The 17,376-nt window shown below is 39.9% G+C and overlaps 1 protein-coding gene across 1 annotated transcript in view; it reads left to right on the top strand.

Annotated features, from left to right (window-relative positions):
- LTA4H (leukotriene A4 hydrolase) overlaps nucleotides 1-17,376 on the top strand; it is a 58,711-nt gene that overhangs the window by 27,785 nt on the left and 13,550 nt on the right. The window contains exons 7-14 of the mRNA XM_089651863.1: nucleotides 228-300; nucleotides 3,697-3,837; nucleotides 8,405-8,428; nucleotides 11,739-11,809; nucleotides 12,913-13,024; nucleotides 14,022-14,166; nucleotides 15,899-16,002; nucleotides 16,127-16,197. Of these exons, the coding sequence (XP_089507989.1) occupies nucleotides 228-300; nucleotides 3,697-3,837; nucleotides 8,405-8,428; nucleotides 11,739-11,809; nucleotides 12,913-13,024; nucleotides 14,022-14,166; nucleotides 15,899-16,002; nucleotides 16,127-16,197 (741 nt within the window). The remainder of the gene's footprint in view (nucleotides 1-227; nucleotides 301-3,696; nucleotides 3,838-8,404; nucleotides 8,429-11,738; nucleotides 11,810-12,912; nucleotides 13,025-14,021; nucleotides 14,167-15,898; nucleotides 16,003-16,126; nucleotides 16,198-17,376) is intronic.

Raw genomic sequence — 17,376 nt, 5'->3', positions numbered from 1 at the left:
AGGCAATCAATGGCCACCCTCATATTTTCCACAAGAATGAATGTTTTTTTTTTTGTTTTTTTTGTTTGTTTTTTTTTACTTGCAAAAATGCATAAAATATGTCTAGCATTTTTAGAACTTTTAGTATGCGTACAGTTCTGCAGCCTTGATGAGAAACATTTTTTCGTGGCTTACTTTAATACTACATAAGGGCTCTAAAATGTGTCTCAATGTTATTATCTTCACAGGAAGATTGGCCCCAGAACAACAGTATGGACTGAGAAGGAGCTGCTAGAGGCTTCTGCCTATGAGTTTGCAGAGGTTGGTTGTACATGCTTAAATTTACATGCAGTGATGTAACCTTATAAAAATGTGCCAAAGATCTACCTATGTATAAAATGATCTTGCTGAGATATATGTATATGTGTGTGTATATATCTATGTGTGTGTGTGTGTGTGTGTGTGTGTGTGTGTGTGTGTGTGTGTGTATATGTGTGTGTATGTATGTATGTATGTATATGTGTATATATATGTGCGTGTATGTATGTGTGTATGTATATGTGTGTGTATATATATATATATATATATATATATATATATATATATATATATATATATATATGTATGTGTGTATATATAATATTCGGGTAAAATAAGTATTGAACATGTCACAATTTTTCTCATTAAACTTTTTGAAAATTTCATGTCAATGGCACCTTTAGAAATATATTTACTAAGGAAAAATGGTGATGTGTTTACTACTTATTTTACCTGATTTGTGTGTGTGTGTATGTGTGTGTATATGTGTGTGTGTGTAAATATATATATATATATATATATATATATATATATATATATATATATATATATGAAAATGCGCCTTTTGGAGTGGCCCAGTAATAGCACAGACCCTAACCTCATAGAGTTGCTATAGAATGACCTCAAGTGAGCCATTCACACTAGACCTCCTACAAATGCGTCTGAGCTGACACAGTTTGTAAAGCGGAATGCTCATTCCTCCTGAATGTTGCACAGGTCTGATCCAGAGCTACTGAAAGTGCTTGCTTGAAGTCATTGCTGCCAAAGGAGGTTAGATCAGCTATTAATGCCAAGGGTTCACTTATTTTTTCCACTAGCATTGTGAATGTTTAATGGGTGTGTTCAGTAAAGACACAATAAATTAGAATTGTTTGTGTGTTATCAGCTTAAGCACATTGACACATGTTTATGCACCGTACTGCAGAAAACCAGTTAAAGCGGAGTTCCAGTCTCCTAGCCAACATTGCATTAATAGCATTGCAGGGATCATTGTTATTCCTCATAAGCAGAATGGATAGTGTTGCCCATGTACACATTGTAACTACTTATGGACTGCTTATTTTTCTTTTGTCCCCCTCAAGTCTGGCTGCGGCCATGCAGGATTTGGGCAGCTGAAGCCGGCCTGGCTTAATTTCCTGGATTTCATGCAGCTGGCTATCCAGCATTCACCCCGGGATCTCGCACATGAGCAGTAATGTCAGTGCGAGGCATGCTTTGTGTACCCGCATTAAATGCACAAAGACTCCTGGGATCGATGATGTAGATATCCCAGGATTCAACGAGCAAGGCTGATGATGCAATCGCCTTGGCGGCCCCAACCGGAAGTCACAGGGAACATTACTAAATAAGGAACTTTTCTGTGGGAAATTTCTACATTTCAGTATCTATATCTTGATTCACTAGCGGTGTACATTACAATGTGGGTAATTCCTAAAAATGACTGGAACTCCGCTTTAATTCCAAGGTGTTCACATACTTTTGATCTCACTGCTGTATGTTGCTATGGACAAAGACATTCTCCAGTTTTCTTTCAAGGTTTTATGAACTAGCCTGCAGCGGGGTGAGGTCATTTGTTCATGTAAAGAGAAACTGCCTCCCTGACCATTAATCTTGGCTGTTCCCCTGCTGTAGAGCTCAGCGGATCACACCGTTTCCTTTTTTTTTTTTTTTTGTTATGAACTTTGAGATGTCACAAAGACATTTGATTGCTGTCCACACGTTGCAAGGCAGTGGATTGCCTCTCACCGCGCTGCGCTGATAAAATGTACTACATGCAGTACTTTTCTCAGCGTACTGTGCCCACACACCACACCAAAGTGAACCAGGCACATAGGAGACCAGGTTTTTTGCCTTGTCCATGTGGTTGGACTGTGATGAAACAGCCACCCAGTTCTGGTGTGAATATACCCTTAATGATATCCTGACTGTCCATGTGCAGTAAAAAGTATCCCTTTTGTGGCTTTGTGAACATTTTTTCGCTTGGTTCACTTTATCTTGTTAGTCTTTGGAGTTGAGCTTGTTAAGAGTATACCCCCTTGGGCCAGTGTAAGAGAAGCTCAGTACATGTTGAAACTAGAAGGCCGGCACATGCTCATAATTCTGAGTAAAAGCTCAATTTAAAACAGACATGACACCCATGCAAATGTATCAGCGTGTGCAGAAATCCTATGTGCATGTGCACACATACGGGCACTGGCACCAAACCGCCTATTTAAGGTGCACTCTGCCATCGATGGATTGCTGAGTGATCTTCCACTAGTTCCTGCTTTACCTGAGACTTGACCTGCTATACCTGCTTACCTGTGAATAACTGTTTGCCCCTGACCTGTCCTTGGATTTCTGCATACCTGCTGTGACCTCAGCTTGTATTCTGACTCTGCTCCTGTCATGTGCTCCTGTAACTCGCTGACCAGCTGTGTATTGATCCTGGCTTGTGTCCTGACTTGGTCTCTGCCTGATGTTGCTGTACCTCACTGCCTGGCTATTAATGGCCTTTTGGCTTGCATCCTGGCTACTCTCCTGTCTGCCAATCAAGTGTCACAGTGATCCAGTTCCTGCCTGGTGATCTATGGTCATCTGCTTCCTCCAAACCCCAGCTGGTGCTACCTGCTACATCGGCCTTCATGCCACTGTGTCCTCACACTTTCTGTCATCACTACCAGGAGTGTTGGACAACATGTTTTCAAATACGTATGATGCTTGTTACTGCAGCTACCAAATGACTTGTTTAACTGCTGCAACATGTTTTGACACTGGAATGTCCAGAGTTTACCAGCTAAGTGCAATCCCTGCACATATGATGCCCCACTGATTTTCATGAATAAGTAGTAAAGTCTTGAATCTCAGGGAAGGTATGCCTAAAAAGAGACAATAACTAAAAAGGGACCAGCAGTGAGGGGGCAGAGTCACAGTTTGACTTGTTCACTAATGTGTGCAAATGTCAGCTTTGACTATAGAGCTCTGTGAACAAAGGAAAATATAGAAAGAATCCTAAAGCTCCACTTGCTGGCTGGATGTAAGAATACAAAATATCAATATTAAAGAATACAGAATTGCCTAACCAAAAATTATAGTGTGTGTGTGTGTGTGTGTGTGTGTGTGTGTGTGTGTGTGTGTGTGTGTGTGTGTGTGTGTGTGTGTGTGTGTGTGTGTGTGTGTGTGTGTGTGTGTGTGTGTGTGTGTGTGTGTGTGTGTGTGTGTGTGTGTGTGTGTGTGTGTGTGTGTGTGTGTTTTAGTCCCTCTTTAGAGAAAATCTATCCTAGTCATTAAAAATAGATTTTATATTGTAATATTTGTTTTATGTTCTTAAATAGCTTCAAATATACTGTAGGTATTAAGTATTGCTTCTTATTCCACCTTTTTATACGTTTTTGTCCTTTTTTTTTTTTTAAACTTCAGACAGAGAAAATGCTGAAATATGCTGAAAATCTGGTTGGACCTTATGTTTGGGAGAAATATGATCTACTTATTTTACCACCATCATTTCCTTATGGTGGCATGGAAAATCCCTGTCTTACTTTTGTAACACCAACTGTTTTGGTAAGCCTTCTGCACACATCACTTCACACATTACTGCTCTTGTGCTTTATCATCTACCCATTAATGTGGAGCACTAAAAAAATTAAAGGAGATAGAATAACAGCATACATCAGATTTCTAAAATACTTCTAGGTATGTAGGTATGGAGGAGTATGCAACTTCCTCTTCTGTGGCAGCATTGTTCCTTGGTGATCTGTCCAGTTACATGGGAGCAGAGAGAGTCCTCAGCCTTTTATATGCTCTGAATAGAGACCCTGATCTTATATATAAATTCTTCCCTCACTCCTGGTGGCTGAACATTTTAAAGAAAGGGGTGAAGGAAAGGATGGAGTGTGCTTGTGGGAAGGGATTGTTAAAGTGAACTATGGCTTTGTTTTAATTAGACAAACCCTGATTTAAATGGAGCAGACCATAAAACGGTGAAACCATTAATCAAAAGCTGTATCCCTTTTTGCAACTTCTATTCTGTGGCTTAATTAAAAATGGCAACACCTCTAAAATTCTGGGTTTGAAGATCCCATAGTAAGTTCTTCCAGTCCATAATGCCATAAAAACTATCTCTGCTGTATACTGGTCACTTTTTTACTGGTGTAACTTAAGTCTAAAATATTATGTATACACTATATTGCCCAAAGTATTGGGACGCTTGCCTTTACATGCAAATGAACTTTAATGGCATCCCAGTCTTAGTCCATAGGGTTCAATATTAAGTTGGCATGCCCTTTGCACCTATAACAGCTTCAACTCTTCTGGGAAGGCTGTCCACGAGGTTTAGGAGGGTGTCTATGGGAATGTTTGACCATTCTTCCAGAAGTGCATTTGTGAGGTCAGGCACTGATGTCGGATGAGAAGGCCTGGCTCGCTTGCAGTCTCTGCTCTAATTCATCCCAAAGGTGTTCTACCGAGTTGAGGTCAGTTAAGTTCCTGCACCCCAATCTCGCTCATGCATGTCTTAATGGACCTTGCTTTGTGCACTGTTGTGCAGTCATGTTGGAACCGGAAGGGGCCATACCTAAACGTTTCCTACAGATTTGGGAGCATGAAATTGTCCAAAATAGTTTGGTATGCTGATGCCTTAAGAGTTCCTTTCACTGGAACTAAGGGGCCAAGCCCACCCCTGAAAAACAACCCACACCATAATCCCCCCCTCCACCTAACTTTACACTTGGCACAATGCAGTTATGCAAGTACCGTTCTCCTGGCAACCATCAACGCAGACATGTCCATCAGATTGCCAGACAGAGAAGCATGATTGTCACACCAGAGAACACGTCTTCACTGCTCTAGAGTCCTGCGATGGCATGCTTTACACCACTGCATCTGATGCTTATTGCACAAGTGGCAACCTATCACGGTACCACGCATGAATTCACTGAGCTCCTGAGAGCGACCCATTTTTCACAAATGTTTGTAGAAGCAGTCTTCATGCCTAGGTGCTTGAATTTATATACCTGTGATGACGGAGGTGATTGGAACACCTGAATCCAATGATTTGGAGGGGTATCCTTGCTACAATGTAAAGTAGTGAGTGTACAGCTTGTATAACAGTGTAAATTTGCTGTCCCCTCAAAATACCTCAACACAGAGCCATTAATGTCTAAACCACTGGCAACAAAAGTGAGTACACTCCTAAGTGAAAATGTCCAAATTGGGCCCAAAGTGTCAATATTTTGTGTGGCCACCATTATTTTCCAGCACTGCCTTAACCCTCTTGGGCATGGAGTTCACCAGAGCTTCACAGGTTGCCAATGGAGTCCTCTTCCACTCCTCCATGACGACTTCAAGGAGCTGGTGGATGTTAGAGACCTTGCACTCCTCCACCTTCCATTTGAGGATGCCCCACAGATGTTCAATAGGGTTTAGGTCTGGAGACATGCTTGGCCAGTCCATCACCTTTACCCTCAGCTTCTTTAACAAAGCAGTGGTTCTCTTGGAGATGTGTTTGGGGTAGTTATCATGTTGGATTACTGCCCTGCGGCCCAGTCTCTGAAGGTAGGGGATCATGCTCTACTTCACTATGTTTGACAGTACATGTCAGCATTCATGGTTCCCTCTATGAACTGTAGCTACCCAGTGTTGGCAGCACTCATGCAGCCCCAGATCATGACACTCCCACCACCATGCTTGACTGTAGGTAAGACACACTTGTCTTTGTACTCCTCACCTGGTTGCCGCCACACACGCTTGACACCATCTGAACCAAATCAGTTTATCTTGGTCTCATCAGACCACAGGACATGGTTCCAGTAATCCATATCCTTAGTCTGCTTGTCTTCATCAAACTGTTTGCGGGCTTCCTTGTGCATCATCTTTTAGAAGAGGCTTCCTTCTGGGACAACAGCCATTCAGACCAATTTGATGCAGTGTATGGCATATGGCCTGAGCACTGATAGGCTGACCCCTCACCCCTTCAACCTCTGCAGCAATGCTGGCAGCACTCATACGTCTATTTCCCAAAGACAACCTCTGGATATGAAGCTGAACTTGTATACTCAACTTCTTTGGTTGACCATGGCGAGGCCTGTTCTGAGTAGAACCTGTCCTGTTAAACCGCTGTATGGTCTTGGCCACCTTGCTGCAGCTCAGTTTCAGGGTCTTGGCAATCTTCTTATAGCCTAGGCCATCTTTATGTAGAGCAACAATTCTTTTTTTCAGATCCTCAGAGAGTTCTTTGCCATGAGGTGCCATGTTGAACTTCCAGTGACCAGTATGAGAGAGTGAGAGCGATAACACCAAATTTAACAAACCTGCTCCTCATTCACACCTGAGACCTTGTAACACTAACAAGTCACATGACACCAGGGAGGGAAAATGGCTAATTGGGCCCAATTTGGACATTCACTTAGGGATGTACTCACTTTTGTTGTCAGCGGTTTAGATATTAATGGCTGTGTGTTATTTTGAGGGGACAGCAAATTTACACTGTTATACAAGCTGTACGCTCACTACTTTACATTGTAGCAAAGTGTCATTTCTTCAGTGTTGTCACATGAAAAGATAGAATCAAATATTTACAAAAATATGAGGGGTGTGTGTGTGTGTGTATGTATATATGTGTGTATGTATATATGTGTGTGTGTGTGTGTGTGTATGTATGTATATATGTGTGTGTGTGTGTGTGTGTGTGTGTATGTATGTATATATGTGTGTGTGTGTGTGTGTGTGTATGTGTGTGTGTGTGTGTATGTATATATATATATATATATATATATATATATATATATATATATATATATATATATATTATTATTATTATTTTTTTTTAATAAAAAGTTTTATCCTTGGTGCTCTTGCTGTTTTGGATAAATAATTGAGGTCCTTCAAAGAAAAGTTGTTCTAGCGGGATTCAAAGAATGCGTTCCACTCCTGATTCTGAATAAAGTTTAAAAAATGTATTTAAAAAAAACTGTTAACCGAATCAGCCTTTTAGAAAATACTGCTGGCTCCAGAGAACAACTTGGATTCTCAGCCCTCTTAAAGTGGTTCTAAAGCCCAAACATTTTTTTTTGTACCGTAATGCATTCCTTGCTTTAGGTAAAAAATGATTGGATTGTAATACTGCCCCTCAGCAACCCCCCCAAAACTTACTCAATCCTCACTCAATACAGCGCTGTGCCCATTTGTAGCCACTCTCCTCGGCTTTTGCTGTCCGCAATTTTTGTGAGGGCCTAGCTGTGCTGTCCTGAGTCTATGGATGTAGGCAGCCCGGCTTGGGATTGAGCCCACAGGTGTGCCACAATTAATTAGTGTCTTACCATGGTGGCACAACAAGAAGAAGAGAAACCAAGAGCATCAGTGGGAAACCTGAGCAGAGAAGGATTGGGGCTATTTTGTGCAGTGAATGGTATGTATACCATATATGTTATTTAAAAAAAAATCACTTATTTATTATTAAAAAAATTTTTTTTTTTTTGCAGCATGCAATAACAAAATTGTGTTCTGTTGAAATTGTAACATGTACACAAATTATTTTTTTTTTTAAAACATCACAAAAGCAAGGAATAAAACGCAGAGCTTTTGTCACTTCTCATTCTGATTGATTCAGGCCTGATGAATGGACAGTGGTATAACTTGATTCTTTTCTCATGAGACAAATCTACTTGGGATGATTCTACCTTGGGGAAATAAATAATGGAGACAGATGATAAAATTATGGTCACTAGCTGTCCACAGTGCAGCATGGTAATTTGTTTAATTAAAACCAAATGACCATTTCTGATTTCCCAAGTACCTCGGTGGTGAGATCTTTGTTGTTTATGGGACTTTCTAATGGATTTTTAATTTAATTTATACAATGGAGGAGGTAATATAAGGACTGGGAAAACACCTTCTTTGTCAGGAGTGATTCTCCAAGGTGGGCATGAACCAAAGATGGTAGGAGATCACACCACTTATTGCCTGTAATGTAATCAATAAACCAGAGGGTGACTTAACGCATCAGGCTCCAAATTAAAAAAGAAAAAAAAAAGAAGACTTGACCTTATAGGCTGTTTTCATATGACCTACAAGCTGGTTTTCTGTGTAGCAGTTCTAGTTGGTATTCATGAACATTTTGTTTTTATTTTAGGCTGGTGACCGGTCTCTTGCAAGTGTAAGTATTTAATATTTCCTAAATTTTTATATTTGGTAAAAAAAAATTGTGTGTAAACTAGAATCTAAACTTACCTTACCCAAGATAATTGTACATTCTCTTGTAGCACGGTTTGGAGTAGTATACTTTGCTTCAAATATAAAATGAGATTTATGCAGTATTTATATTATGTACAAACAGACAAAGTTATATTAATTGTCAACACTAATTCTGTAGCAGTAAGATCTTGTTAAAGTATATCTTAAAATGTACCTGTCACATGAATTAAAGGACAAACTATAATAAATGCTGGACTGTTGAATGGCTTGGGCTTGGTCTTTGTGCCAATCCAGAGCAGTCATGGCCAGCTCCCCTTTGGATTGAGGGGCTCTATGTGCACAAGAAAATGTTTAGGATTCAAAAGGTACTTGCAGGCATCCTTTGGTGCTTGCTGTTCAGTAGTATTGACAGAATGTATACATTACTAAGCATTTAGCCAATGAAGTCTGAAAAGTTAGTCTTGCATTTCTGTTTCAGATATATGAATACCAAAGTGGTAAAGCTAGGTTTAGAATAACCAGCCTAGTGTCTGCACTTTTTCATTTTTCTTTGTATGTTTACTCACTTATTTATACACATCAATGTATATGACAATGTATATGACAGGTTCATTTTAAAGTAGATCTTTAGTCAGAAAATTAAAAATAAGTGTCTATACTGTTTAAAATTCAGTAACACGCTGTCTCACTCTGCACATGCTCAGTTGCTCTCCATTTCTAGGCACTGCTGAATCTGTAGAGGATGATCTGCTGACAGCCTTAAAGCAGAAATAAACCCTCCTATCCTTTACAGCCAAGGAAGTGCTTCTGTTTGATCACTAACTGCCAAACCAGCCATTTGATGATTTGACAGCTTGAGGACACAAGCAAATATGACAGTTTGCAATCTTGGCATTCCAGGAATGTAACTGTTTTTTGAAACAAATCGATGAGTTTAGTTCCACCTATGATTTACTGTTGTTTCGGGCTTCAGCAAAATGGCAGCCTCTAGCTAGAAGAAACAGGAGCAATGCTGGAGGCAATTTAAAGCACACACACTAAATTTTGATAGCATAATTATTAATGTGGAATGTATGTTCCTTGCTAAAGAACATTACTTTTTATCAAGTTGTTATGGGTAAAGTTCCACATTAATAAACGTTAAAAACTAACACACTTAGAGCTGAACTCCTGGCAGATACTGTATACAAGGCAAAAAATAATTCAGCTCTGCAATCATTAATACATAATTATTGTGGTGTGTGTGTGTGTGTGTGTGTGTGTTTTTGCAAGGTTGCAATACCTCAATTTCAGTCTGTACAGCAGATCCCATAGAGTCTTGATGCTCAACTTGTGGCCCTTTGGTATATGATCTTTGGCCCTTGGACCTCAGCAGTCTGCATTGGGAACAATGATTAGGGTAATAGGATTGATCTCTATTAGCCTTATGTAGCATGTTCCTAGTTTCTGATTGTCTTCTGCAGCATATCCCCAGCCAATAATATAGCATGTCCACAGTCTCTGACCCTCATTTCCTCTATTAGGCCTGCAGTTTCTGACAGTCTTCTCAAGCGTTAAATATATCGAACATTATGTACAGCCCTTTGTGATGTCAGGAACCAGGCTCCCTTTAGCTCATAAGTTGACAACCACTATCTTAGAGCATGAGGAAAAATTAGCACAAGGAACCAGTCGGATGTGCTGCAATGGAAGGAGCACGCTGTCTGTGGGAAAAAAAGAAGTAGCACCGTGATGAGCATCTCTATCACTCTGCTGTGTCCACTGTCAGGTCACAGGATGGTGGAAGCAGAGAAGAATCAGGTTCTATTCTCAGCTAGACAGAGTTTTGTTGTGGGGCAGAGCTAACCTCAGGACTGAATGGTAGATAATACAAATCCTTTTGCAGTTAAAGCAGCTGTCTATATTGTTTTTATTCAGTAGGTTGCCAGGAATTTAGCTTTAAAGTGTTTTACAAAAGTGGTGATGATACATTTAATCATTTGAGAGAAGTAAAAATAGGCTATAGACATTTGCTACATTGGACAACATTCATTTGGTAATAAGTTGGCAAATACATTAGGTGGTATTATTAGGTGGATATCATACTAGAGCAGTGGTCTCAAAACTGCGGGCCTTTGCTTGCCTCTATCCAGCGCTCGGAGTGCATTTCCTCCCCTTGACACCAACAAGGAGGCACCATTTCTTACACTGGCACCAACAGTGGGGAACCATTCCTCTCACTGACACCAACAGTGGGGCATTTTTCCATCCACTGACAACAATGATGGGGCACAATTCCTCCCACTGATATAAACAATTAGGCACTATTCCTACAATTAATACCAATGATGGGGCACTATTCCTCCCTCAGATACCAATGATGGGGCACTATTCATCCCACTGTCGCCAATGATGGGGTACTATTTTCCAACCAATACCAATGATGGGGCACTAATCTTCCAACCAATACCAATGATGGGGCACTATTCCTTCAACCAATACTGATTAAGGGGCACTATTCCTCCCACTGATACCAATAATGGGGCAATATTCCTCCCACTGACACCAATGATGGGGCACTATTCCTCCCACTGATACCAATAATGGGGCACTATTCCTCCCACTGACACCAATGATGGGGCACTATTCCTCCCACTGACACCAATGATGGGGCACTATTCCTCCCACTGACACCAATGATGGGGCACTATTCCTCCCACTGACACCAATGATGGGGTACTATTCCTCCCACTGACACCAATGATGGGGCACTATTCTTCCCACTGACACCAATGATGGGGCATTATTCATCCCACTAATACCAGTGATGAGGCACTATTCCTCCAACTAATACCAATGATGGGACACTATTCCTCCTTCCACTGACTACAAGCACAATGTCATTTTTTTACTCCCACTTTCACAGGGACATTTTCTACTCTTACTAGCCACTCTGGCCTACCTAACGTCTGAAGGACAGTAAGCTGGCCATTTGTTTAGAAAGTTTGGAGACCCCTGTACTAGAGTATCATACAGCAGACATTGAGTCACCAAGTTAATGAGGCAGCCGCAAGCAACATGCCAGAGACCTGTGAGTCTAATGTGTGTTCACAAGGCACTGATTTGGGGACCACTGCTGTACAGGCTGGGTTGGTATAGAATCGGTTCTAAATACATTTCCTGTTTGAAATCTGAATGTGCTGAGAAATGTTCCTACATCAATTGTTAAAGCAGTGTCCAGTATATGTCTGTTCCAGCGTATATTATTAGATCACCTTTTTCTAATTTTGTAGGTCATAGCACATGAAGTTTCACACAGCTGGACAGGAAACTTGGTTACAAACAAAACTTGGGAAAACTTCTGGTATGTACAAAACTTTTATTCATGTATCTGTTTTAAAAGGCTGTCTTATGTACAGAGAAAGAGCTTTCAGATAGGAAAGAAGGCTGTGCAAATGTTCTTTTTAACACTGTAGGTCCCATAGATCCTCAGGTTGGCATTATTGAAGAACAGGTACCTGGGTGATTATACAAAAGAGCACTCTCGCCACCCAGATTCAGTGCGTTTGGGATCAGTGAAGACCATTATTTTGTGGAACATTTCTCATAAATATCTTCCTGATTTTTTTCATTAGCTTTCGGGTTGAGAGATTTTATTGAGATGATAATCTGCACACTTTTAGTGCCAGGTTTATTTTATTTTTAGAAAGCTAGAACTTGCACTAAAATTTATATTCAACTAGTGTTGGCAGTTCTGTTTAAACATACCCACAAGTGATGGGGAGAGGGTGGGTCAGGTGTGTGAGGCTGGTCACAGATAAGTTGCTTCTGCCTCTGCTGTGAGCAGGAAGGATTTGTGCATTAGTATCTGGGGATGGGGGGTTTGTGAGTATTACTGGTATAGTAATACTAGTATTAATTTCAGTTGGAGAGCAGTAAGGAGGCCAATAACTAATGTTACATCTATGGTCTGGCTGTGTCTTAGCTCAGCCGTAGTCTTTTCAAACAGCCAGTTATGATCAGTTTTGGTCAGCTTTTGCTGGTTCAGGAATGTGTCTAAATCGCACATGTTCACGCATCTGCAGCCAAAACACGCTGTTCTTTAGCAGACGCAGATGTCGTTAATTATTAATGGTGCTTAATCAGAAAACGCAGCGGGTATTTAGGTGCAGGAAATCGGTTCTGTGCGACTTCCTTGCAGATATGTTTTTGTAATGGGGTCAGGGTCTTTTTCCCCACAGGTAAAGCAAATGAATGGGCTGCTGGGACTGTGCAAATGCTCCTGCACAAAACATGGAGACGTGAACCTAGACTAAATGGGCATCTCTTTCATATCCTCAGATGAAGACTGTATTTCTAATTCTTATTATCTAGTTTGTTTGTTTTTTCTTGATGAGTGTTCATTTGGTCACAGGTTTTTACTGCTTATTTGTATTGCCTTATGAAAGGTATTTGCTTTATTTCCAGGTTAAATGAGGGCCACACTGTCTATCTAGAGCGGAGGATTGATGGACTCCTCTATGGGGAACAGTTTCGGCAGTTTAAAGCCTTGGGCGGTTGGAAAGAACTTCAAAATTCGGTACAGTAGAACACATTTTACATGTAGTACAAATGGTAGTCACCTGAACAGAACCCTTTCCTCAGATCTGCCATTAGTACACTGAAATCTACTTGTGACTATGGGTTAGTACACTTTGCATGGCTTTATTAATGGGACAACATGTATTTTTGTTTATGAGCTCATAACATATTATAAGCAACTTTTTAAATGATTTCCCTAAAGAAACTAACTTTCTAATTAATACATGTTTACTGTAAACATGTTAATAGACCTGCCTACATTTGTAGGTTCTGTCTTGTGAATATTGATTTCACTACAAGTGATCAGCCTTCTTGTTAAATATCTGCTGTGATAAAATCCCAGCCACATAAAAACGTCATTGAGCTCAGTCAGGCCTGACCTGTTTGGGTTGATTAAAGTATAGACTGTCCAGTTTGTGAAGTCCGTAAAGCGGTGTGTACTTCAATCATCCAGTCATTAGAGTCACCCTGTTTTTTTTTCATGTAACTGGACATTCAGATTGCAGTTTAAAAAATTGTTTTTTTTAGTAAGCGAAGAGAACATTCATATTAAAATGTGAACATGCTTTACGCCTTAGATCAGAACGCCAGAAACTGGCAGTGCACTATAAACCCACTAATATGACTGCAAGTATATACAGTATTAGTATACAGTAAATACATTCAAACCAAACACTAACATAAGATTTGTAAAACATTAACAGTTATACTTTCATTAGACTGAATACTTTCACATAAGTATCAACCATAAAAAGACTGTTTGAGCCTCGTGGTTTTTACAATATGCCGAGCTGCCTGAAGTAGATGTAAGCTTTTATTGTGATTTTTTTTTTTTCTCTTTTGCATCATCTTCTGGTATTAAAACAACAGCAATTATAGTCAACAAATCTTGTTTTCAACATCACGTGTAATGCCATCTTGTTTTTCTTCTTAAAATCACAATTGTTTCAATAATAGTTTCATGCTATCTTTATTTATTTTTTTTTTTATAATAGATTAACACCTTCGGGGCTACCAATCCTCTTACAAATCTTGTCCCTAATCTGCATGAGGTGGATGTGGATGCAGCATTTTCTTCTGTCCCTTATGAAAAAGGGTTTGCTTTCCTATTCTATCTAGAACAGCTTCTGGGAGGACCAGGTTTGTACCTTCCTTTGCTTTCTATGGTATGAATTCTGCTGGGCTCCTGTATGATTCTGTCTTCTGTTGTATGATTCGTGGGACAACAGAGTTATCCTTTGTTAGAGGCAACTGGCACCGGGGGTCAATAAGGGGTTTATTTATTAAAGCTGGAGAGTGCAAAATCAGGTGCACTTCTGCATAGAAACCAATCAGTTTCCAGGTTTTATTGCTAAAGCTTAATTGAACAAGCTGAGGTTAGAAGCTGATTGGGTACCATGAACAGGTGCATCAGATTTTGAGTGTTCCAGTTTTAGTAAATATCCCCCTTAAGTGTGAAAAGCTCCTTTTTTGACAAGTCCGGATTTGTATGCTGCAAGTGGAGGGGTTCCCCTTGTCACAAATCATTATCAGTTTCACATCTTAAAACGTAGACATTAGATACCTACTTGTGCTTAAATTGGAACTTTAGTGAGAAAATTAAGTCCTGCTAGATCACTTCAGGCTGGCCCCTTTTGCAGGTATAGCTATGTAAAACATTAAAAATAAGTGACTGTACTGTTTAAAATTCAGTAACACACTGTCTCACTCTGAACATGCTCAGTTGCTTTCCATTTTCTAGGCACTGGTGAATCTGTAGAGGCCGATCTGCTGACCGCCTTAAAGCAGAATTAAACTCTTCTATTCTTTACAGCCAAAGAAGCTGCTTCTGATTGATCTCCAACTGCCAAACCAGCCATTTGATGGTTTGACAGTTTAAGGACCAAAGCAAATGTGACATTTAGCAATCCAGGCATTCCAGGAATGTAGCTGGTTTTTTTAAACCGTTAAATTGATGGGTTTAATTCCACTTTATGATTTACTGTTGTTCAGGGGCTGTGGGCTTCAGCGAAATGGCAGCCTCCTGCAAGAAGAAACCGGAACAATGCTGGAGGCAATTTGCAGCAACACACTAATTTTGGTAGCATAATCATTAATGTGGATTGTATGTTCCTTGCTAAGGAACATTATTTTTTATCTAGTTAGTGTGCGTAAAGTTCCACTTTAATAAAGTTTATTCAGATTTTTTTAAAGTGACTGTTTTTTTATTGGCAATACTGAAGGGCACTATTTCAAAGACAAAACACACCTTAGAAAAAGATGATCTACCCATTTTAGATACATTTTTTCAGATGTTCTCGCTAAATCACAGGGTTGGTTGGCAGCATACCTTCTAATACATTTGTCATGGAAAGGAGTGGATCCTGGGTACCACTGAGGTGAAACAACTGACTAAACAGGCAGACACAAAAGCAGCACATAATCATACCCAAGAGTGGTTCCTGATCATATGTCTGCTCTGACATAATGGGTTCCATGCAGAATTGAGGCTAGAGAAAAATGAAAGCTTTAATAAAGTGCTGATCTGTCTCAGTGCAGCCTCTTAGAAGCAGTGAGGTGGCACAGTGGAGAATGATTGATTGAAAACTTCAGCCATGTCTGGAGGTGAAGTGTTTTTAAAATGTTGTATTTTTTCACCCTTTACTGCTGGTGTTGTTGGGTAATATCCCTATACAGTATATTATTATTATACAGTATTTATAAAGCGCCAATGGTTTGCTCAGCACTGTACATTACAAAGGGGGACAGAACATGTGACAGAACAATACCAATACAATGCAAAACATGAGGGGATCGAGGGCCCTGCTCTTTCGAGCTTACAATCTATATACTATAGCTAGCACAGCATGAACAATTACTGTTTGTTTTCCAGATGTATTCCTTGGTTTTCTAAAAACATACATACAGGTGTATGCTTACAAGAGTGTAACTACAGATGAATGGAAGAAATTCTTGTATTCATATTTCAAAGACAAGGTGACACATTTGTTTCTTTCAGTTCCAGTGTCATAGACTCTTTAAGTAGTGTTTTATGTTTTTGTGCTGTATATTTGTGTGTTTTTTAATATCTTTAACTTTTTGTTATTCATACTCTGTGTAGGTGGACCTTCTTGACAAAGTTGATTGGAATGGATGGATGCATACACCAGGTTTACCACCTGTGCAGCCAACGTAAGATTCTCAACAAAACCTAATAAATGTAAATTTAACACACACAAAAGAAAAAAATCACTAAACCGCACGTGTGTTGTCATATGGCTTCCTATCTATCCCACTCCCAGTTACACAATCTACTTTAGTTGTATACTTGAGACTTCAGTGGGTCACACATGGCATCGGCAGACTATTTAAAAAGAACCTTTGACAAAATACGAATACCATTATAAATGAGATGTATAACCAGCAAGCGGCCTTTGTTCCTAGATTAAGTCGCTTTGCGGTATCTGATTAAAAATGTAGCCTTTAATATGAGGACCTACCTAAACTATCCATTCAGTTTGTAATCAATGCATTACATAGTAGATCTAATGGAGATTGTAACATGGATGGTGAACCTTACAGTAGCACTGAAAGCCTACTTGTCACAGATAAAGATTGATTTACTAAAGGCTTTAATTTTGAAAAAGTTAAAACAAACCAAAAAAAAAACTGTGGTTACCGTGACTACCCAATCATGTGAGAGGGGAAATCAGAAAATAGTTTTAAGCTTTTAAAACTAAAAGATTGCAGGGAAAAGAGCATGCAGGGTAAACACCGCTCAAGGCTGAGATCCCATGCTGCTGGATGTGTCTGTATGCCTGCTCGGTCCGCAACCGCAGTCAGTGAACATGCAGAAAGGAAGTAGCAGCACGCCAATGTACAAACAGCAGACATCTTTATTATTCAGTTCATGAAGATAAAAATACAGCAATACACAGCTCTGGGAACATCAGTAAACGTGTTTTAACATGTCTTCCAGTGCTTATTTATCACTGAATGAGCACTGAAGGAGTGTGAAACACGTTTACTGATGTTCCCAGAGCTGTGTATTGCTGTATTTTTATCTTCATGAACTGAATAATAAAGATGTCTGCTGTTTGTACATTGGGGTGCTGCTACTTCCTTTCTTGATGTTAGCAGATTGCAGACATTAAGGTAAGTGGAAGATGGATAGAGAGAGAAAGATGTATGCTGCATTTTGTCAACCAGTGGAAAGTGTACCCTTAGGGGAGTTCTATGAGACACTTGCTCAATGGTGTATTTAAGTTTTGTGCTGCCCTAGGCAACACAAACATCGTCTGCCCCCACGGACACTGACCAACACAACCCCCCCTTCCCCCTCCCGTGGAGAGAGCCTGACATTGACCCACA

Source organism: Staurois parvus, unplaced genomic scaffold (assembly GCF_062004578.1).
Source record: "Staurois parvus isolate SC_StPar_1 unplaced genomic scaffold, SC_StPar_1.0 ptg000025l, whole genome shotgun sequence".
Lineage (NCBI taxonomy): Eukaryota > Metazoa > Chordata > Amphibia > Anura > Ranidae > Staurois > Staurois parvus.
This window is presented reverse-complemented; position numbering and strand designations above follow the sequence as displayed.